Here is a 24,142-nt window from a genome sequence, read left to right as displayed (position 1 = left end):
CCATTTCAAACGTACAAGCGGAAGCCAAACATCAGCTGCTCGGGTGTCTCTCTGCTCGGCATCACAACAGAGCGCCGAGATCAAAACGTTAAAGACAAGACTGTCTGAAAAATGACTGCAGGAAGTCGACGAGCCGCTGCAGCTTTAAAATCAGGTCTAAAAACCAGTGTGTGAATATCCGAGTGTGTGTATGCCTCTTTCTTTCTTTTTTTTCCCCTCGAGGTGATGATTTGGTCAGCGTGGACGTGGTGGAAATCCGAGAAGCCACCACGTGTTACCTCAGGGAAAATAAAAGTTTATGAGACGTGTTAAAGCAAACATGACATCACTGTGAACTCTGATGGAGGTTTAAACAGTCGAGTTTTATAGGTTTGAAGGTCCAGTTATCGGTCACTCAGAGGGAATAGCATGCAGCCTGCCGGACCTCTATTACATCCCTGCTGAATCACTGACATCACTTCCCATCTTAATGTTTAAATAGTGAGGAGCCTATTTTAATGCACACACATCCTGAAAAGGATTTCTGATGACTAAATCTGAGACTTTATGCTCATGATCGTTAGACTGCTCTTAGCAGGCCAAGCGAGATATTCCAAAACTTTTTCCAAAATTTTCCAGTTCCTCCTGGGAGACTAACCCAAGGTGTTCCCATCATCTCTCCAGTGAGACCTGGATCTGTCCCACACACCCAGATCACCCGAGCTGGCTTTTTGGCACAAGAGTGCAATGGCTCTATTCTGAGCTCCATCCAGAGGACTGAGCCCCTCACCCACTGAGCCCGGCTCAGCCCACCCACTCACAGAAGCTCATTTTGGATGCAGGCATTTGCCAATCATTTGTTCAGTCACTAACCAGAGCTCATGACCAGGTGAGGGTAAAAGCAGTTCGGGACAGCGCCCACACTGCTGCCAGTGCCACAACGACCTCGCTCCCTCCCCTAACTCCCTCACTCGGGGCTAAAACTGTACCTCAACCCAAGAGTGGTGGCAGAGAACCACAACCTTTAATGTGCTGACTCTCATACTGCTCGCTTCACCAAACCCCAACTCAAACACCAAACCAGATCCCTGGCAGGGTCCAACACTCACTTTGAACATGCAGCCGGCACAGCCATGAAATTTTTGCTAACAACAATTTTTTGCTGAAAATTGAGAAAATGAGACTTAAATGTAAGCCAAGAACTGTGAATTCAAACACTAGGACAGCATCTATATTTTCTACGTATTTGCTTCTCTGTTACTTAGGGTTTGGCAACTGCACAAATATATTTGTTTTGTGGTCATTTTTGGGGCAATTTTTTGTGTGAATTCATCTCCAAAAACTCATCTCTGGCTCTACTAGAGCGGCTTTGCATGTTTCATAGTTCAAAATAATCCTGTTTATTTTATAGGGAGCCTTGGTGCAGTGCCTGTTTTGTTTTATTCAGCTCCTCCGTCTGTAAGCCCACCTGTCTCTTCCTTCCATTAGAAAATGTTTTGTGGGACTGTTCCGACCACCCTTCCTTGAAAAGCGTTTCTGGGAATAAAATTTCCTGGCACGGAGAGCTCTATCGGACCCCTCGCACATCCTCCATCTCGAGTATGAGCTCTTGCCTTCCGGCGGGAGACGGCGAGCCTAAAATGCAGACTGAACTCTTTTTAAAAATTTATTTTTGCCCACTTCCATTAAGCATTTAAATAACAGCTTTTTTATATTTATTGGGTCTTTGAGTCTTCTGCCACAGCACACAGAAAAATAGTCAAAGACTCTAAGGGGACAAAGTACATCACAGCATATCAGAGGAAAAGTTCTGAGAGTTAGAGCTGTGGGACTAACCCCTTCCTTGAAAAGAAATTCCTGGGACTAAATGCTCCCGGAATAAAAATACCTGGGATGTAAAGTTCCTTGGACAAAACTTCTAGCCACTGTGTTAGAAAAACAGTTCCCGGGACTAAGATTTCGGGGTTCTCTGAGCGGAAACGGACATGTCAGCAGCCTAGAAGCTTCCTGAGTGCTTCCTCACCTTCACATTTGAGTCCCTGTCTGACGAGCCCCCACAGCATCTCCCCACAGTCATCGCAGAAGGCCGGTGCCTTGTAGGAGTGAACGTACAGAGTGTGAGGTCGGATCTGGAAGTCCTCCTCTGTGGCGAGAGCTGAAACAGAAACACACACGCAGTCAGACTATGACTGTCTCTGTGGGAAGCTTTCCACCCGCGCCAGGAGATGGTCCCCCAAAATGATGATGCTCGGGCTCTGAGCGTGAGCGTATCAGAATTACAATCTGACAAATGAATTTATCGCTAGAAATGGTCACACATACACTAAACGTCAATGTCTGGCACGTCTTTCAGGGGTTACAAAAGTAGAAAGCCTCACGTGTTAGTTGTACCCTGAAGTATTAGCTGAAGTTACACAGGATTTAAAATATGCAAGTAAAGAGAAGAGAAAAGTGTTTAAATGAGGATGAACTTTTCAAGCTAACACATAAAAACATCTTGTTATTGGATGTGTTCTTTGCATTTTCAACCTTTAATTATTGCATTTTTTGAAAATGTTTCCTCTACTTTAAATGTAATGTGTATGTACTACATATATACACAACCACACAGACCATTTTGTGCTGCTTGTGTGTATAAAAGCTGGAAAACAACTCAACCGAGCAGCAAGAATCACACTAGAGCCGGTTTCATCTTGATCGCTTGGCGCTCTGGTAGCAGCTCGAATGGTAACAGTGAAATAAACCAGCTGAGCTCTGCAGGGTTTTGCAGCAGTAGCAGCGAGAGGTGCACGAGGAGGAGGAGGAAGTGGTCGTGGGTTTGCACCCTGTGCGGTTGCGATACGTTTTCACCCTCCTGTGTAATTTAAACCTGGCGCGGCTCTGCGTCTGGGTGTTCGGCTGTAAAGGTGTCAGTTTTAGTTTTCACAGCCCAACATGTTGACACATTTCAGGAAGTGACAATCCTATGCACAATATTATGTTTAGAGCGAACGGGGGTGACCCAGGGAGGCGGCGCTGGTGGAGAGGAAACGAGATCTGTGCCAGCCTCATTTTACCCGGAGGATACGAAACTGATGCGAAAATACATAATAAAGATACAATTTAAATGTTTAAAACTTACCTTTGACTTCAGTGTGAAACCAAATACACGGTTAGGCAAATTTGATTCATTTAATAAACGACCGTGTTTTTCATTAAGATACATTTTAAACAATTATTTTATTCTTACTGCTGATTTTAAAGTTAATCTATTTATTATTAGCTGGAATCATTTTTGATTCTTGTTCATACCTTAAATGGTCCTGAGCTCCCAAATATTAAACCATGATTTATAGAAAATCCAAAAAAAGAAATCCCACAAAAAACGACAACATGCAGTTGTAAGTGTGTCTTCTGTTTCTGCAGCATGCTTTCTTTCTTTACTCATGCTTATCTCATTAATGTCTGTGCATCTTTCTAAGCTGTAGCAGGCTAAGATCTCAGGGACATCATCTACTTGTCTGAAAATAAAGAACTTAAAAACTGGGAAAGACTCAGCAGCTACCAGAGGAGGACATACAATGATTATTGACAAAAATGTGAAAGAATGTTATTTATACAGGACATGCTCAAGCATGAAATTCAGAAAAAAGAGAAACCTAAGGTACACTCAAGAGAACAAGAAAAGGGGCATTCAGTCTAAATAGAAACACTAATAAAAGCACTAACGGGACAATAAAAGCTGGACTCTATCTCAGTCTGTTTCTAAACACTCCAAGTAGAAAAATTACACCATTTCAGAACTGAAAACAGGAGAAGAAGAAGTTGAAACAGGAAACAAAGCAGTCACGCACGTTTTCGGCATTTCGTTCAAATGCTGCAGCGATCTTGCTCTGTGCCATCTCAGCATCTCCATCCTCGTGCATTGATGCATCATGTAGACACTGCTACATGTGTCAGGTTAAAGAAATCAGGAGGTGTATGACGAGTCGAAACACCACCACAAGTGCACCATGGGCCTGCAGCTGTGACGACATTTAGCATAAACTCCCTGCAAGGCCGCAAACTGGCTGGCACGGGGTGATCAGTTACACCAGATCAGCTACATTTAAACTCCGACGGGGCAGGATTGGAGTGATGGGTTGTGGATGGGTAGGGCTGCAGCATTTCTGGCTATGTATGCACACTTGATTCCATCACTACTCGGAGTTTTGCATGTTTGATAAATGTTTTTTATCAATTCGAACATTATATCCACCTGCTGAGGGAAAAAAAAAAGAAAACGGACTAAAATTATTCATTCCTTACCAGAGAGCACCACCTCGATCAGGTCGCCCTCCTGGATCTCCTCAGCGGAGATCAGACGCTGCAGGATGTTGTCCGAGCTCAGGTCGTGACGGAAGAGCAGGATCTTGTCGTACATCCCAAAAAATCCACATTCAGGAAACTGAGGAGGGAAAAGGGGAGGTGTTATTGCTCAGAGTTCACGTCCGAGCTGCAAAAGGTTAATGAAAGAAACGACACAGACACACGGGTAGTGTTAAACGTGCTGCGCTATTCAAATGTTTTAGGGACTCTAGGTGACTGCATTTGTGCCCTCACAGAGAAAACTGATCATTCCAAAACACCGGGCTACAGTTTGAAAGAACAATTATCCAGAAAATTAAACAAAGAAAAACAGAAAGCGATACATTCATGCAACACTCATAAAAATCAGTCAGGCACAGTCGTAGCCTCATGGTGGTTTTACATGTTCACCTGACTCCTGTGGTGTGGTGGTTGAGTTACAGACCACATGCCCCCCCCCCCCCAGCTTCCCCTTCTGCTGATCGCTACAACATACAGCCGAATACAGACTGTATATAAAAGACGGACACATCCACTGTGACATTACCCATTAGTTTGAACAGCAGTTTTGAAGCCTCAATTTTGGTTTTATGTATGCTGGATATGCCATTTTTAATTTTTCACTTGCATGAGGTGAGCACAGTTACTCAATAGGGTGGAGTGCTGATTGATTAGTTAACAAATAATTTTAGGATTTCACCCACTGGTGCTTTTTTTTTAAGAATCAGTCTGAGGATTTCAGGTATCACCAACTTAGCTTTTGAAACCAGGCATCGTGAATAAGAGTGGATCTAACAGTGACACTGAAGGACATTACAGTTTATACTGTAGTGACACTACAGCCTACCCTGCTTTACTGTCTTTCCAAGTGCCAAAACTGAGAAGGTAAACGTTTTATTCAATAAGACTTAAAATTAGTGACCGAGACCTTGCAGCCATCAGGAAAGTGGTCACTTTATTTTTGATCTCAGTAAAAAGTAAGGTCATTTTCCTCTCATGTCTTTTTAAACCAGAGCAGGCGCCCCCTGTTGGCCAAGAAATATTGCTAGATTAGCTTAATGGCTTCACTTTACACAGAGCCTTTAGGGCAGCTTTTAGTGGTAACTCGTTTCCAACTAGGAACTAGCTAGCTTTCAAAATAAAGCAATCTAACATATTACACCACTGCCGCCTGCTGCGGCTTTTATCCCGCGGTAGGTTTTTAAAATTATAGCCCGAGGGGAAAACCCATCAAGTATGACTCATTCATCATAATCTGTGCGATGAAAGAGATAAATGGATAGCGACTCTTAGACATAAACACATGTAATAAAGCACTTTTTACACTCAGGCGGGCCACTTCCTGTCTCGTTTGTGGGATTTTTTTCAAAAAGTTCTGACTCAGTGTTTGGAACAGTTAGCAGCAACTGGTCTTTCAAAAATAAGACCGATTTTTAAAAATAACAAATTTAAAATGAGCCTCGTAATATACTTGGGTAATGTGTATGTGTGGGGATACACTGATAGTAGTTAGTGTCTTTATATTTTGTGCCATTCTGAGCACTAGCATGCAAAACAGGAGATCATCAGTGAATAAAGCACCTAAGAAGGTTTTGTTTAAAAGAGAATGAACTTTAAAACTGGTGCAGGAAACCCAGATAATCAGTAAATATGATTTTAGTCCTTGAATATAAATTTAAAGTGTATTAGGAAGAAGAACACCAATATTTACGTCTTTTATTTGAATTGCAAAGTTTCTGTGCTCTATTTGTTTTACAGCCGCGCTGAACTATCTGTAAAAGAGCTGCTCTAGCCTGCTGACCTTTGACCCCTTTCAGTGAACTATCATCAGTTTATTCTCACTGCAACAATTTTTCCACTTAGATGGAAGTTTTTTTTGTTAAAATCATGACCTCATCGCCTGTCGTGGTCCGGCTTCTTTCCAAAGTCAAAGATTACTTAACCTTTCCGTATGAGGAACAGATAACAAGTGATGAAACAAATTCACAGAAACGACACACTGGGAAACTACCAGAAGCCCACAGCAGCTGAAATAGGTAGAATTAAATCAAGAATTAGATTTTCTGCTGAAAAGCATGAAGATTCCTCAGCAGCTACAGCTCCTTTTTCTCTTTTAACAGGAAGTTTACAAATGTTGTGGTGACAGCTCCACGTTTGGGTCACTGTCCATGTCTAATGCAAAGCCGCTTCTCTGTTTAGTTCCCAGACCAAAAAAAAACCCCAGAGAGAATCTAATGTTTGAGTCGGTGCTGCTTTGCTTGAGGCACAATGCCTCTGCAAGGGGGGACAGGCCAATAATCTTTCGTAAAACTTTCTCTCAATACTTGTTATTTGAGCATTTAGTCCATATAAGGAAAATGGACTAAATAGTGCATATTTACATTAATGTGCATTTGATCACCACCATCATAATTAAAGAACATTTGAAAATACATCAAAATACAGTCTGAAAGTTTAAAAATACAATATCTCAGGCTTCAAGCTGCCCTGAATGCTAGGTTTCAGACGGTTTTTTCTACTTAGCTCTGGATGTCAGTGGGACCGGATCTCTTAAAGGTGGAATTTATGGCTCAGCAGGGGATGACCTGTTTACCTGCAGAGAGCTCCGCAGTCAATGGAGAAATTCGTTTCATGCTTCTTTCACGCCTGGTGACCGTTATTCAGGCCCCCTTGTCAACCAATCAGCATCAGGCAGACGCATACGTCATCTGCTTCCAGCAATGCACAGTCTGGACTTTTGAGAACTGCGTGGGTTATAACTTCTCTCTGCTTGTTGGATAAACGGTAACATGTACGCAAAGAGACATTTGTGGGACCATGAACTCCTTTCTGATTGGTCATCTTAGGTACAGAAGTCCCACCCACCTGCTAATCAGAATAAAACTGGCTGAAAGGGGCTCATTTCAGACCCATATTAGATAAATAGGAATTATTCTGAAGCGTGAATCATGCAAAGCTACCCTAGTAGAGTCCAAGAATGAAAATTAGGAGCTGGAACTAGGCCTGTTTGGCCTGTTACTCCACTTATCATTCAGATGGTGCCTAAGACAAGCGATGAATGAATAAATAAAAATCCTGGTTTTAGCAGTAAACTTAACTTAAATATTTGGACAGAGACAACTTTTTTTTTCTAATTTTGGTTATGTACATTACTTCAATTAATTTTGAATGAAACAACTCAGTCTGAAGTGCAGACTTTCAGCTTTAATTCAGTGGGTTGAAGAAAGCGATTCAAATACATAAAAATGTGAGAAACTAAAGCGGTTTTTTTTGTTTTTTTTAAACACTATCTCTTCATTTCACGGGCTCAAAGTAACTGGACACCCTAACTAACTGAAAACAAAATGTTAATTTTTAATACTTGGTTGAAATCCCTCTGCTGCTAATGACAGCCTGAAGTCTTGAACACATTAACACCACACCGCTGTCGTGATGAGGTTTGTCTCTTTACTGTGGAAATGATTCTGCGATCATCCACCACTGCTGTCCTTGGTGGGCGTCCAGGTCTATTTGTATTTCTGAGTTCATTAGTGCTTTCTTTCTTTCTCGGGATGCACCAAACTGTAGATTTTGCCACTCCTGCTACAATAGCAGGAGTGGAAAAGGAGTGTTTTTGTTTTTTTTTCCTGTTTTTGCATATTAAGGATGGCTTGTTTCACCTGCATGGAGAGTTCCTTTGACAGCATGTTGTCTGTTCACAGCAACATCTTCCAAATGCAAGCATCACACCTCAGATCAGCTCCAGACCTTTTATCTGCTTAAGTGATAATGACATAACGAAGGAATTGCCCACACCTGCCCAGTAAATAGCCTTTGAGTAAACTGTCCAATTACCTTTGGTCCATTTAAAAAAGAGGGTGGCACATGTAAAGGAGATGAAACTCCTAAACCCTTCATCCGATATACAGTCCTGATCAAAAGTTTTAGACCACCTGAAAAATGGCAAACAAATCATATTTTGCATGGTTGGATCTTAACAAGGTTCCAAGTAGAGCTTCAGCATGCAACAAGAAGAAATGGGAGTGAGACAAAACATTTTTTGAGCATGCAATGTATTGAAAACAACACTTAAACTGAAACAGGCTGTTTTACAGCTGATCAGAAGTTTAGGAACACACCTCCAAAAAAACCCATAAACCCTTCAAAGCAGAAATCAAAGTTCCAACCATGAACTCAGTAATGAGTAGCTCCACCGTTTTTGTTGATCACTTCAAAAATTTGTTGCGGCATGCTTAATGCAAGCGCTTCAAAGAAGCGAGTGGGAACATTTCTCCAAGTTGTGAAGACTGTCTGGAACTGTTGTCCATTTTTTTAACTACCCTTGCCATCCATCCCCAAAGGTTCTCAATTGGATTTAGATCAGGAGAACAAACATGATGGTCCAAAAGAGCGATGTTATTCTCCTGGAAGAAGTCCCTCCTCCTGTAGTCACTGTGTACTGTAGCGTTGTCCTGTTAAAAAAAACCCAGTCGTTACCACTCAGACAAGGGCTCTCAGACATGAGGGATGCTCTCTGCAACATCTGGACATAGCCAGTGGCCGTATGACGTCCCTTCATTGTTCCACTGAAGGAAAAAGCACCCCAGACCATTATGGCGCCCCCTCCACTGTGGCGCATAGAAAACATCTCAGGTGGGATCTGCTTGTCATGCCAGTAACGTTGGAAACTGTCAGGACCATCCAGGTTAAACTTTTCTCATGAGGAAAAAAAACAAACAAAAAACCTTTCTTCCACCTTTCAATGTCCCATGTTTGGTGCTCTCTTGCAAAGTCCAAACAGTCAGTTCTGTGGCGTTAAGGAGACGAGGCCTTTGAAGACGTTTTTTGTTTTTGAAGCCCTTCAGTCTCAGATGCCGTCTGATAGTTATTAGGCCGCAGTCAGCACCACTAACGTCCTTAATTTGGGGCGAGGATTGTCCAGTGTCTTGACAGACAGCCAATTGGATCCTCCAGCTCAGTGCTGGTAAAAATTTTGGGGGGGTTTCCTTGACTTTTTTGTTCCATAACCCTCGGGATCATTTAAGAAATTCCAAATGGCTGTCTTACCGAATCCCACCTCAGCAGTGACAGCATGCTGTGAGAGACCCTGCTTATGTGGTTCAACAACCCGACCATGTTCAAAAAGGAAACGTTTATTTGCCTTTGCCATCAGAACATCATGACAGTGTGACCACCTGAGAGAAAATGAAATTTTTTTGCACAGATTTTGCCTTTTAAGGACATGTGGTCCTAAACTTCTGATCAGCTGTAAAACACCCTGTTTCAGTTTAAGTGTTGTTTTCAATACATTGCATGCTCAAAAAATGTTTTGTCTCACTCCCATTTCTTGTTGCACGTTGAAGCTCTACTTGGACCTTGTTCCAACCATGCAAGATATGAGTTTTTTGCCAGGTTTGAAGTTTAAATAAATGCATACTGGCTTAATAAAGACACGCCTATACATTTGTATGAAATCAATATAAGTTACAAAGAAACACCAACACATGTAAAAATGGAACTTCTCACTACCTCTCACGACTTTCTCCATTTCCTTTTTGTTATTTTCTGCACAATTCCTGAGAAATAATGACATTAACTTCTCTGCGACACGACATCTATAAGTAAAGACTTCATTTAAAGGAAACGTGGCAGTGGTTTGGCAGGTTTTATTTCCTTAACCATACAGCGTATATACCTCACTGCTGGCCATTTTGATACATGAGGTTTTCCTGCTTTTGAGAGCACAAACTGTACTTAACGGCACCCAGACTTCACTCACAGCTGGTCCTGCAATAAGTAAAGATGTACATGGTGTTTCTCCTAATTGCCTGTATAGTGTATTTAAAACACTATATACACACTATATATGGTGTTTTTAATTTTCCTTTTTATTTATATCATAATTCACGCGGGTGAATAAAAGTCCATCTCAAATCTTCTAAGTAACTTGATTAGTGAGGAAATAAGGAGCTAATTTGAAGAGTTTGTGCTCTTGCAGCTTTGTGAAGGGTGTGTGTGTTTTTGTGATAAAGTGTGTGTGCAGTGGATTTGGAGTTCAGCAGCTTCTGCAGCCTGCAGACGGAGCAGGTGGAGCAGCTTCCTGCTGAGCTGAGCAGGATGTTAGCAGCGTGCAGAAAGCATGCAGTGTGGATCCTGCAGGCCGCTGTGACAGCAGGAAACAACCCAACAGGTGACGAGGCACAAGCTGCGTGGATCACGTTAGATGTAACACACACACACACACAGACACACACACACACACACAAAGTGCATCATGAATTATGGCTGAGGTCTCGTCACTAATACCCTGCAGTCATTCGCCGTGCGGCTACACACTGCCTCTCAAAAAAAGAGAGATGCTGACAGTCAGAAACACGGGAACAGGACGGTCTGATCAGGGACACGATAAACAACAACAACAACAACAAAAAGCTGTAGAAACTATTTGGTGTCTGAGTTCTCACAGGAGATGAAACTCAGCTCATGCTGGCCTATTTGTGATGGGCACATCCTCCGAAAACATTGCAACCCTGATCCTTTTGTGGCTCTTTGTACTTGCTGTCAAAAAATTTCATTTAAAAACTGTTTTTAAACTTGTCTGCTGGAGTCAGGGGCAGTTTATTCCTCGATACAGTTGCTGCAACCACCGAGGCCCTAACCTTGGACAACCAGGGGCACCTCATCCTCAGCATTCCCGTGGAAGCACTTAAAGTTAAAAGGGCAGAGAGGTAAGGAGGCTGAAACCCATGCAATGACTTAAAAGCAAGCAATAAAATATTAAAAGCAGTTGTAACACTGACAGGATTCTAGTATGAGTGATGTGTGGTCATGCTTTTATGTGCTGGTGGAGAGCTGCAGGGTTTTGGACCATCGAAGGCGATATTTGTTTTCTTCAATGGTCAACCACTCAACTCTGATTAAAGGAAAAAAAAACAAGACAAAATAACTGTTACTGATCAGTTATTACTTTCTAAAGTTGAAGCTAAGTAGGTTTGGATTGTGTTATAAGAGCTCTGCTTTAGCTCGTTGTCCAATAGGAGGAAATAAAATTGTGTCTAGAGGGCATGGAGGATGATGCTGCAGTCACTCAGCTGGCCTGATGTTGTTTCTTTAATCAGCAGAACAGGTTTCAGTTGCACATTCATTCTTTAAACATGACAAAGCATCATTAGATTAGACAAAGTGCTCCTCTCTACATCAATATTGATTTAATACATAAAACCAATTTAAAAAAAGAACATTTCTGCACATTTATGGCTTTATATGTTTAGTTGTTTTATTGTCATGCAGAAGCACTCCTCCTGCATGATTCACGGTTTGAATCTTGGTTTCAACTGCAGTTACCTCACACTGGACAAGTTCATCAACTTAGCTGAAGCAAGCGTAGCCTCTATCATGGAAGGTACCAAGCTTTTATTTTGGAATTCTGCATCAATGAGGAGTGAGCTGTAGCTCTAACCGTGACAAAAAAGTGTGTCGAAAGACTGAGCAAATATCTACGCTAAATTTACAGTTTAGATATAGAAAGCAGAGAAAATCTTTACTATTATAAAAACAATAAGTGAAAAGGTCGTGAACTTCTGCTGGGCATGTGTCAGCTCCTCCTCCGTGTCTGCATTGCTGTTCCTTATTGATTTTGCCACCTGAATACAAGAATATTCGGCCAGATGTTGAATGAGATAACAGCCCGTGGGCCAGTATATAAAGGTGGACTCTGACACTATAGAGCATCATCAGCTTATATTCAAATTGATGACTGCTAACCTATGACAATGGACGCCCCGGGCTGCATGTAAATTTTACCATGGACGTGCACTTCCTGTCCGGCATGTTTTTATAAAAGACAATTCACAATATAACATAATCAGATGCCATCAGCAACATGTCATGCACACTCCCAGCTTTGAAATAACCTCACATCTTCCTCTCCCATCCTGCCTAAGAATGACGTTTTCACACATTAACGTTTTATTTTCTCCCTGGAAAATACACCAACTCTACTTTCACCTCACAGGCATTAATCATACGTCATATGAAACCATGTTTAATACGAACTTACTTGAACAGGAGATAGAGGCCCCTTTAATCAAACCGAATGAAGCATTTCAACTTTTTATTTTTATCTTAAAAAAGCTTTCAGAAAATCACCTGGACCAAAGAAACCTCTGAAAGCAGGACTAAAGCAGGAAGCGGACTGGGTGAGGTCTGAACCAGAAGTGAAAACACTTCAGATCAGCTGCCATGACGATGCATTTGGTCTCCATCCAATTGTGTTGGATATAGAGCCGTCAGCTGACGTTTGCTCTGAGGTGAGCAGAGAAGCGCACTGAGAGGACCGTTAATGCACCAGAGTGTGTGTTTAATACACACTGATCCTCTCTTTATGGGTAATCCTCCATTAACCGGGTTTACACACACACACACACACACACACACACACACACACACACACACACACACACACACACACACACACACAGTAATTTTTCCTAACTCTTCTCTGATGCTATCACCAAACTCCACAGTCTGATTTTGGTCATTAAGGGTCTCAGAGGTCAAAACCTGCAGGCTCTAAGCTTTAACCTTTGACCTCCAGACAGCACGGTGGAGCCAAAACTCCTGATTTATTAAAGACTATGACACATATGACACAAACCACACGCACAATTTTAAAAGGTGCCTCTAGTCCCATGTGTGCGTCAAGTACAGCAGGTGAAAAAAAAAAAGTTTAATTTTAGCAGGCATCTAGTACAATATTATTCTGCTTACATTAGCATTAGCGATATCTCCCTGTTAACAGCTTGTTTCCTGCATGTTGGGGTGTTTTAAATGCCAGTGGTACTTCTCATGTAGATTGTTTTGTGAGGTTGTGTTTGCACAGTGGCCAACTTTGACGCTGAGTAGGTGCTGTGATGACAAAAGTAGAAGAAAAACTGAAACTTCTGGCTCCCACAGATTTCCCTTACATGCATATGCTGTTAATAACACCAATATCCAACAGGGAATAAGAGATAAATCCTAGTTGCTAAGTTACTGTGTTACAGCAACCAAAACATGACAAGCAACTTAAAAATCAACTAAGGGAACAAAAAACCTCAAAGGAAAAAAAAAGAAAAAAAGGTTAATGTTACATTTCTTCTTTCAGCTGCTCCCTTTAAGAGTTGCCACAGCAGACCATCTGCCTCCACCCAACCCTTTCCCAGCATCCTCTGCTGTCACTTCAACCCTCTGCTAGTCCTTCACTACATCCATGAATCTTCTTTTTGGTCTCCCTCCTGCCTAGAACCTCCATCTTTAACATCCTTCGTCCCTCCTCTGCACATATCCAAACCTCTCATTCTGAGCTGTCCCCTCTGATTCACTCATCCCTAATCTTGTCCATCCTGGTCACACTTCAGCTTCACCTCTGTTTTTCCTCCTGAGCCTTTCTGAAAGATTACATTAAAGACCCGCCTTTATATTGAAGGAAAATAAAGGTTTGCTGTGCCAAAAGCCTTGAAGCAAATACAAAAGCTAAAAGAGAAATGTTTCTGCATGAAACATCTGAACATTACCTAAAAAGAAGACTGTGTTTGAAACCAAAGCATAGAAGGATGACGCGCACCTGCACTACGAGCACTTCACTGCGATTGGTTGCTTGTTATAGATGAAGAAACAGAACCTTTAAAAATAATCCTGGTCAATAAAACAGCTGCTTAAGATCATGTTTATGTATCCAATTACATCTCAGTGCTTGACGAGAGAGGGCTGTGTGTAGAAAAGGCTGTAACTTGATGATGGCCGAAACAGTGTTTTTGTTTAACCCGTTGCTGCTGTCGTCATCGACAGGCAGAAAACTAAAAATTGTGTCACCGCCCAGAAACTTCTGGACCAAACAGAAAAAATAAAAAGTCACAGCAACTGCTGTTTGCGTCACACCTAGCAGAAGGAGATGAAAACATTTGGGCCGGTAGCGACGTGAAGAGCACAAACAGATAAAACCGCTGCTGTCTTCCGCTGCTCCAATAAAACTCTCGGTCGTGCTTGCCGTGTGCGTGCAATTAGCCTGGAGGGACGGCGGTAAAATGTGCTGATGGGAAACGTGAAGGCAAACAGCTGCGAGTGTTTTCCCCGGCATCCGCTCGTCTCTGTCACCTCGCACAGGAAACAACAGGATGCAGCGCAGAGAGGGCCAAGGTTGTCAGAGCGAGTGAGAGCGAGTGGGAGTTTCATTCATCCACTTGTTAAAAATCAGTGCTCAATGCAAAATATGAAAACAAAACTCACCAAATCGTGGCTGTCCATTAATAAAACTGTGCTTATGTTACCTGAGTGAGCACTGAATCCGTTTAAATGGTATGAAATTGGCTCATGGACAACACTCTGTTCCCTGCTCTCTTTCTGAGACCTTTGAACTCTTTATTATTTGTTTTTTTTATCCAAAGAGGAGCTCAGGTCAAACTTTCTGCTGCTCGCTTTGAATATCCAGAGGTCACTGCAGGAGACCAAACTGCAGTCTTCATAAATTAATCATTAATTCCTTTAATTTAACACCCTCCTGCAGCAGCTGTTTAAGGCCACCTGACTCCCCTGTCTTCCAGTCTAATAACCTCACATAAAAGCTTTGCAGCACCGCGACTGGCACAGGTGGCATGAAATTCATCAGCACGTATTACTTTATCCATTTATCTGCTGCTAATAAAGGACAATAACTGCTGATTGAGCTCATCTTTCAGAAGTCTACATCAATGTTGACTGATGGTGAGATCCACTGACTGGCTGGAAAGATTAAAAATGTAAGATTTTACCGATTACTTTTAAAATCACTGCTCACTCGTATTCTCACACTCAGATTGCTTTCCCTACAAAGAAACACGTCACAGGGCTTATCTTACATTTGTGTAGTATTATTAAGTTTTTATTTAACCAGGAAAATAGAGTCGTGATTAATAAAGTCCTCTGTTAGTGCCCTGGCCCATAAATTCATGCATTTTCATTGTGGTTTGCAACTCATTGTTTCAAATCTAAAATCCTGCTCTTTCCTTATTTAATACTTTTGCAAAGCCAATCACTGAGCCCGATCAGCCCCCCTGGTGGGCTGCACTTCTGCCCCAACTAATGCTAAAGTGAGCAGCAGTGCTGAGAGACGCATGTTTGAGGTCAATGATTGAGAGGTGAATGTTTGCTTTTGGAGTTTGAACCCTTTAACCCCTCACATCGATCCCACACTTGGGATTTTCCTACCTGGCTTATGTAATTAGTATCTGATGGGAGCAGAGCAGATCGTCACACAGACTCTGAGTCAGGTGAGACTCTCCTCACAGATGTACACCATGTTGAACTCAAAGTTTCCAGAGAGCTAAATCTGATAATCTGATCCTGGCTGCCAACGATGCACCGATCCAACTTCACCACCTCTGTTATAGTACTGCCGACAGTCCTGATCCAACACCAGTATTAAATTAATAAGCTGTGGGGTGGCGGTCAGCACTGTCAGCTCACAGCAAGAAGGTTCCTGATCTTCCAGCCCCATCCGATTGTTTAATTAACAGTAAAGAAAATGGAGGGATTGATGGGTTCGTCGCTGTGAGGAAGGAACTGGGAAGAACCAGCTGAATGCGCTCAGGGTGTGCTCACATCAGGCACCGCTGCCTCGTACTGTGCCTGACGATAACTTATAATCCAGTCTGAGTCTCTCTGCTGTCTTTTGCACTCACTTTCAGTTTGACGCACAGACAGGTGCTTTTCAAATGCACGCTTGCAAAGCACAGGTTTCGTGATTTTGCATTTTGCAGATTAATTTAGGACGAAGTGGCACACTGTCCTCTCACATATTTACTAATTAGTGATTTCTGCAGAGCCAGCCATCTGTCAAAGAAGTGTATGACAGCGATCGCACTAATGCTTGCTTGAAGAGGTAAGCCAAGCTATGTTTGATCTAACCGGGGAGGTATGCACATTGGTCAAACCAAGCGATCTTTGACAGCCTATCGCAGTCGGGCATGACACCAACCACTTGCTGTAACTACGCCTAAGTTCCCTAACTTTGTATAAATTTACTGGATTTACAAATTTACTAGGGCGCTATTTACTAGTTTAAAAAGATAGATGAAAAAAGTCCAAGGCAAGAACCATCAACAAACTGGTTTCCACAGTCATTTTCCAAAGATGCCTAAAGTCAGACCACAACACATCCACTTGCTTTCCTGCAGTTTAGAGGACATTGCAGCGCAGTCACTGGAGACTAACTTTAAAGCACAAAAATCTCACAAAATGTGTTACAGAGAATCACTTTGCATGTGTCAGATTCATTACAACATGAGGAACATGCACACAAACACACACTACAAAAACATCCTCCCTCCTCAGATACCCCCGCGTGTGTTAAACTGACCTCAGCGCTTCCTTTGCATTCATTCAGGAGCAATATGACCACAGTTAAAGAAAAGAAAAAAAAAAAAAGTTTCGACACCAACTCAAAGCTGCCCAGCGCTGAGATTTCACAAACAAGCTTACGCCTTTCAGACCTGCGACTTTTTACTGATAAAAGTTCACAACTGCAGCAGAAACTCCAGATTTTACAATCTCTTAAAGATAAATGGAAACAGCCAATAGTGTGACCCATTCTGAAAAGAAACTGCAAAATCAAAAACACATCTGCTGAAAAACCACAGAGAAAGAACACAAAACGCTCCAGCTAAAGGCAAAAGGACCAGCAGATTCTGCTCTGCGTCTCATTTCAGATCTGAATTATGGAATATGAAGTTGATCACAGAAGAGTTGAATGGTTTGCGACCAAAACATCATCAGATAAACCACAGAAGACCAATTGGTCATGGTAGAAATTGGTCTGTGTTTGCAATACTTTTCGTATTGAAGTCTTCATTTTATACCATGAGAAACAGGAATGTTTGATGAATAATAACCCTCTGTGGTGAATAATACAGCAGGAGACCGGAAATGTTCAAAGTAACATCCCCCACTGTAATCTTCAGCTCACGAATCTGCTGTAAAAATGTACCCGTTACAGCTACTCCACAACAGTAGCCATTATATTAGTTACATGATACTAGGATCGCCTTAATTCTCCGTGGCAGAGATTCAGGGTGCTGGAAACATTCCTTTAGAGATTTTGGGTTCAAATTTGCTGGCCGCACATCCCTGATGTGAATCTCCAGTTCCATCACATCTCAAAGGTTCTCTGTTCGACTGAGGTCTGCTGACTGTGGAGGCCGTTTGAGTACAGAGAAGTCATTGTCATGTTAGGGAAATGAGTTTGAGATGGTTTGAGCTTTGTGACATGATGTGTTATCAGAAGATGGGCACGCTGCGGTCTTACAAGGATGGATGTGGTCAGCAGCAATACTCAGGTAGGCTGTGGGGTTTACACGATTCTCATTTGGTCCCAAAATATCCAAAGTGTGCCAAAGCAGGAGTGGAACATGGTGTGGTCTTCTGATGCTATAGCCATCTGCTCCAGAGTCTGAAACGTTCTTCTTCTGCAGACCTTGATTGTAACGAGTGGTACTTTGAGTTATTGTTGCCTTAAACAGCATGGCCTCTGTCACTCACTGGGAATTTTCTCTTTTTAATATCACTCTCTGTAAACCCAGAGTTGATTATTTGGGAAAGTCCCAGCAGATCTACGGTTTCTGAAATCTCAGACCAGCCCGTCTGATACCAACAACCATTCAAAGTCACTTAAACCACCTCAAGCACCCAGCTCATTAATTAAATAAACTAATATACTGCATTTTATTCTTTAGTAACTAATCAAAGCCAGTCTGGGTACATTCTGAACATTAACAGTATCATTGTTAGTTTTCTGATACACACAGTCTAACATCTCTCGCATGACTCGCCCTCTGTACTCGAGGCACAAGTACAATACGTTTAATATTACAACATTTTTTTTTAACTTCTTCTTTCACTGTGGTTTTTCAGTCATCACTTTTAATGGCCAGGACTTTAATTAAGGAAGCGGCAAGTTTCCCCACTTACGGTGACCTCAGAGATCACGCTGTCAAGCACAGGAAGACATCTGCCTACCAGCGAGCCCACTAACACAGACACCGTTCCAGTACTTCTCACACTAACTTTGGTCATTTGACATTAAAAACTGGACATAAAGCCCCCTTTTTAAGAGCAGCAGACACAGACAAGGTGATCCTTGCACATGATGTCATCTCAGCTGACAAATTGGATGTAAATGAGCTGCAGATATCCCGATTAGATTAGACATGGTTGCGCAGAGCTAAGTAAACATTAAACTCAAACCAATTTCCTTTTTCTTTTTTTTTAAAAAAAAACAAAAAAAACAAACCAATTTCCTTTTTCTGACCACATGACATCGCCCAGACGGAAACAAACACACTTCCTGCCTCTTATCACAGTGGCAGGTACAATGGAAGCAGGTGAATGAGGTCAGTATCCAGGTCACTCATGTGCTGACATTTAGCAGTTGAATACCAGCGTCGTAATTAGACGCTATTACTGCTGATCATCTGCCACACAGGCAGGTGTGTTCACTGCACTTCCTGCAAGACTCAATTCAAGAGAAAAATTACCCAACTTCTTTTATTTCAATTGCAGGCAAAAGCCTGTTATGTATAAAAACTTCCTGCTGGACACGGACAAGCTTCTGGCAGGTAAATGAGCTCATGCAGAGAGCTGAGAATACATTATCAGATCTGACTACACATTTACAGGCAAAACAATTCTCCTCACACATTTATTACAGATTTTACTACTGTCCTCCAGTGTAAATGCTTCTTTCAACACTTTGCAAACACATGTTTTAATATAAAATGATTTTGAAACCCTTGTGCAGACATTTCGTCTAGCACATCTGGATCAGGGAATGAGACTGGAACATGTGCCGTTTTTCTCACAGACATTCGTCGTTTTCCTCAGGCCAGCGTACAGCTCACCTCGCCAAACTGTAGTCAGAGAGAAGGGTCTTACTTGACTCAGTCCATGCAAAGTGGTGGCAGCTCTGCTCTTATCTATACCAATTACATAAAACAGGTAGGAAAATGGCAAGTGTGAGATCGATGTGAGGGGTTAAAGGTGACGCTCAAACTCCAAAAGCAAACATTCACCTCTCAATCATCGACCTCAAACATTCCTCTCACTCAGTACTATTACTTAGTTTAGCAGTAGCTGGAGCAGAAGTGCAGCTCACCAGAGGGGCTAATTGGGCCCAGCGATTGGCCAGGAAAGCACACAACAAAACATGTATACTGCATGTTGTCACAGGAAGCAATGAGTCGCAAATCATACAAATGAGTCAATTAAATTCTTGAGGTTCTCTTCCTTGTTAAATAAAAATGTAATAATAGCACATAAATGTAAGATAAGCCCAGTGATACGTTTCTTTGTACTGACGTTCACCTTCAAAGTAAAAGCTGCACCTTTTGCAGCAGCTAAGGTGAACGCGCTCCATTTCCTGTTTGCACTTTGTCCAAGTTTCACTGCTGCTCGCAGAAGAGTTGATCAAGATGATCTGCTGCAAGCCAAAACACTCATAAGGACATTTTTAGTGCAGCGCTCTCTGCGCTACTGGAACCCCTAACCAACTGTTTGGGGAACACACACTTTTACAGAGATAAAGGTAGTTGCTAGGCCAAAACTTTCAAAATAAGAGTAAGCCCGTTGCAATGATAAAACATAATTTGCATCTATGTACATGGTCTGTATTTACTGATGCAGGTGTGCATTTCAATTAATAAACAAATGTAGGAAGCATTTAGGTTTTTCGCATTGATCACACTTTGAAGTATCCCAGCTTAATTTCAAGGAATCTGTCATTAATGGATTTTAATAAATTACAGCACTTAAAGTTTAATGTTAGCTGGTTAATATCTGGCTCTTCACTTACTGTAACTAAGCCAATCTGGCCCTCTGAGGGAAAAAAAAAATGCTGCCCAATGCAACTCTAAACTGTCCCATCATAAACAATGGCCACTTATCCAGGTCCGGGTCTCCCCGTTCACCTCAAGCTCTTCCAGGGGAAACCAAGGCTTTCCCAAGCCAGCCGAGGGACGCCAACTCTCTAACATGTCCTGTGGCTGCCCTGGGAACTCTTCTCAGTAGACACGTAGGAGCCACCTAAGAGCCATTCTGGTCAAATGGCTGAACGACCTAAACTGGCACTTTCGATATTGAGGAGCAGCAGCTCCACCCTAGTCCCCTTGTGTGTGGCTCAACCTTTGGAGGAGGCCCATCTCCACTGCTCATATTCTGGATCTCATGCTTTCGGTCACCTCGTGGTCATAACTGAGCACAGGAGCGTATATCAACCAGTAATCGATTAACCACAGTGCAGAAACTGTTATAACTGACTAAAGAACCAAATGAAACAAAAATTAAATGACCTTTTCATTACATCTACAAACAAAGTATAAAACAAAAACTATAAGATTGTATACTAACTATAACTATATATTAAATAATTTAATTAATATCAAAAACACGAGGCCTAAAGTCATATTAAGAAAACTGATTGTGGGGGTTTAGGGCTCACACAAAATACTCGATAGTTTGGAGAAGTTAAAGCATCCCAGGACACAAAATCTAAAGAGACACTCAACAGGATAAATAAAAGATTTTATAACAAACTTTTAGTTTCAGACAGCAGCTGTGTGATGATCGGGATCAGAGTTCAAGCTGGAAACTTTGTGCTTTTCAAGGGATTTTCTTGACTAATGAGACGACAAATGGAGCTCAAAAGGCTAAGCTGGGATTTTCAAAAGTTAAAAAAAAGCATTGCAGTTAATGTTTTAATTCAACATCTTACATAAAAGGAAGTAAGTGACAGGATTAAACCTCACATCCACATTTAAAACGTTAAAACTGAACACTTTACTCCTTTTATAGCATTTTTAATCACTAACATTTATAAAAAAAAAATAATAAAAACAAAATTTTAATATTTTAATTTAATTCAAGTCGAACTATTCATTCCTGGCTTCAGTTTTTTTTGTACTCTAGTATAGTGGCTTTGCTTTATTCTCTATTCAAAATAATCCTTATTTTATTTAATTTATATGCTAAGCCTTGGTCCACATTGGCTACATTTAAACTTCTTATTAAGTCATCTGTACCTTGCTTATTTCTAAGAACTTATAAAATCCTGGACAAACCTGGAAATGAAACATAAAGGCTTATTTGAAGAGTGTATCAGCAGAGAAAGAGCCCAGGCAAAAGTCATTAATGAGCTTCTCACGGGCTCAAACAATGGACCCGTTTCTCTGCAGTTTATTACTGAGACTGGAAAACATTACTGGGATAAAAGGAACTACATTGTGTGAGTCATACTAAACACTGTTGAGTTTGGTTTAGTTCAAAAGAAGTGTGACCACTGATCACCTGTAGTGAGGTCATTGCACAGGCTTCCTGTAAAACTGAGAAGTCAAACTTGTAATTCTTGGTTTTGAGACCCTGCGTGTTCTCAGACGTGCTCGTACGCTGCGACCCTGCTCAGGTCATCTGGATCAGGCTGGTTACTCGCTGCTCTCCAAGATTGGTGAACACACGTTTACCATATAGGTTCCATGCTGCCTGGCATCATAATCAAGGTTGGCACATTCCAAACTTTAAACCACATTAAAATAGGTTATTTTTCTTATTTTATAAATTTTAAGCCAGTTTTCATTTTTTTTTTTACAGTTGATTTCATTTTACATTTAATCTTTAATTGATTTAACTTCTGGATTTTTTAAACCACCCTAGTGTAGCCTTATGATTGCTGTTTATAATTATATTATTTTTTGGATTATGTAGTAACCCGGTTACGGTATCTGTATGAACTGCATATGGAGAACTCATTGATTTTGTTTATGTAAATAATTTATGTACATAAGCCATCTATTCTTATGCACTTGAAACACACCTGGAACTATGGAGTTCCACAGGGTTCTGTAGTGGGGCCCATAATCTTCTTTTTTTTACCTTATTTAAAAAAAAAAAAAACACAAAAACAAAACAAACAAACAAAAAAAACCAACCCTTGGAAATTTAAATTTGTCTGACCCTGTAGAATCATGTGATCCCCTAAAAAACACAAAAACAAAAAAATAAAACAGTTTTGGGTGAAGACATTTATCTTGTTGCTGTAGGATATTAGCCTGAGCTCGATCTTTGGCTGCTCTTCTCATCTAATATCTATCAAAAAGGTTTTTAATATGAAAATGGATGTGTGTGTCCGTGGAGCTTCTACAGAGAGCCAAAACTGCCAAAATCCAAACCAAATAAAAAGACAAATCATTTCATCATGTTGTTTTCTTTTCAGACGTTCCCTTTAGGGGTCGCCAACATCTGCCTCTTATATCCTCCTCCTTCACTACATCAGAATCAGATTCCTTTATTAATCCCTAAGAAAATTATGTAATTTATGAATCTCCACTTAACAACTCCTCTTTTCCTCTTGTCTGGCACCTCAATCTTCATCATCCTGTGTCCAATATATCCCACCTCCATACCATCTCACCCTTTCCTCTTTAGCTTTGTCTCCAAGCTGTTCCGCTGATGCACTCATTTCTAATCCAGTTCCTCCTTAAATGCGTTGCCTATGGGTTTGCTTGTTAGTTTATTTACCCTGTAATAGTCACCTCATCTGCATACTGAAACGGAAGAGAACAGGGATTTTTTTTTTTTTTTAAAGATGTAAAATGTATGTAGATAAATTAAAACAAATGGAAACAAATGATGTAAACAAAAAAATAGGGAGGAAAAAATATGAATGAACAAAACAAATGAGAAGAATAAATGATAAAGTCAATATAAAGAGAAATTAATTGATAAATATTAAATCATAAAATGATGTTAGATTATTTTTGTGCACTTAACTGCATTAATTTTTAACTGACATCAAGTCATTTATTGATTTAGGCAATTTAAATCCTTTGTGCATTTTAACAACCATGTCAGTGGAAATGAAGCATATGTGCAGATGCACTCAGCCCCGCAATGAGATTCAGATTCATATAAAAGCAGAACCAGACACACGTGAAGCTCTATAAATCGGACACAAAGACAGCAGCCGGGTCATTTCAGAGACACATTACATCCACTTACATTCATTTCCCGGAGACACCCCAACCATAATCCACAAGCACTACTTCCATAACCCAAATCCTTACTCAATGCTCAAATCATCTGAGGATTGTGGAAACAGGCACACAGAAAATAAGGTACCTTTATAGGGTGATGTCATTTACCTATGACACAGGTATTATCTATTTATTCTTTCAATTATTATTTTAATTTATTCTTTCACCTTTATACTAGTCTTGAACTTCTGGTGATAATTGTGTATTTTAAGGGGAAAAGATGGACTTTATTATTTTAAATAAAAAGGCAGCTAAGAAATTATTTCATATTATTCATTTCCACACTTCATGCCCACCCACTGCTTTATGTACCTGCACCTTCAGCCAACTATGAATCAGGTTTAAACCCACAACCTTCTTGCTTTGAGGCGAGAGTGCAGACCTCTGGACCTACATGTAGCTGATTTATTACACAGATATATGACGGAACCTGTCACAGTGCTTTAAATGGCTTTTATTTCACTTTAAAAACAGTAAAACCTTGAAATATAAGAGTAAAGTCAATATTTTACCCCATTTCTTTTTCAGCAAACACAGACCATCTGCACAGTTTGTACCCGAGACTTTTGGATTCTACATTTTGAAGACCCATAATTAGCATTTTGGGAACCACCATGTTGGTTTTTATAGCCAGAAGTGACCACATCTGGACCAGAGGGTGGAGTGCTGAGTTATCAGCCAATATTTATTTGCAACAAACAGTCTGCTGACATACAAGAATTTTACTCATTAAAATTTAAGCACAGTTTTAACCATATTAAAAGTCA

At 40.9% G+C, this 24,142-nt stretch overlaps 1 protein-coding gene across 3 annotated transcripts in view; it reads right to left on the bottom strand.

The window, feature by feature from the left end:
- LOC146652749 (serine/threonine-protein kinase D3-like) overlaps positions 1-24,142 on the bottom strand; it is a 54,327-nt gene that overhangs the window by 17,756 nt on the left and 12,429 nt on the right. For all 3 annotated transcript variants that reach the window (XM_085381318.1, XM_085381320.1, XM_085381319.1), the window contains exons 3-4: positions 4,267-4,405; positions 2,003-2,134 (exon numbers count right to left, since the gene is read on the bottom strand). In XM_085381318.1, coding sequence (XP_085237444.1) covers positions 2,003-2,134; positions 4,267-4,405 — 271 coding nt within the window. The remainder of the gene's footprint in view (positions 1-2,002; positions 2,135-4,266; positions 4,406-24,142) is intronic.

Source organism: Rhamphochromis longiceps, linkage group LG15, assembly GCF_057381845.1.
Source record: "Rhamphochromis longiceps isolate RC_006_pf linkage group LG15, R_longiceps_female_GT1.1, whole genome shotgun sequence".
Lineage (NCBI taxonomy): Eukaryota > Metazoa > Chordata > Actinopteri > Cichliformes > Cichlidae > Rhamphochromis > Rhamphochromis longiceps.
The sequence above is the reverse complement of the archived record's forward strand: the minus strand, read 5'-3'. Positions and strand labels throughout refer to the sequence as shown.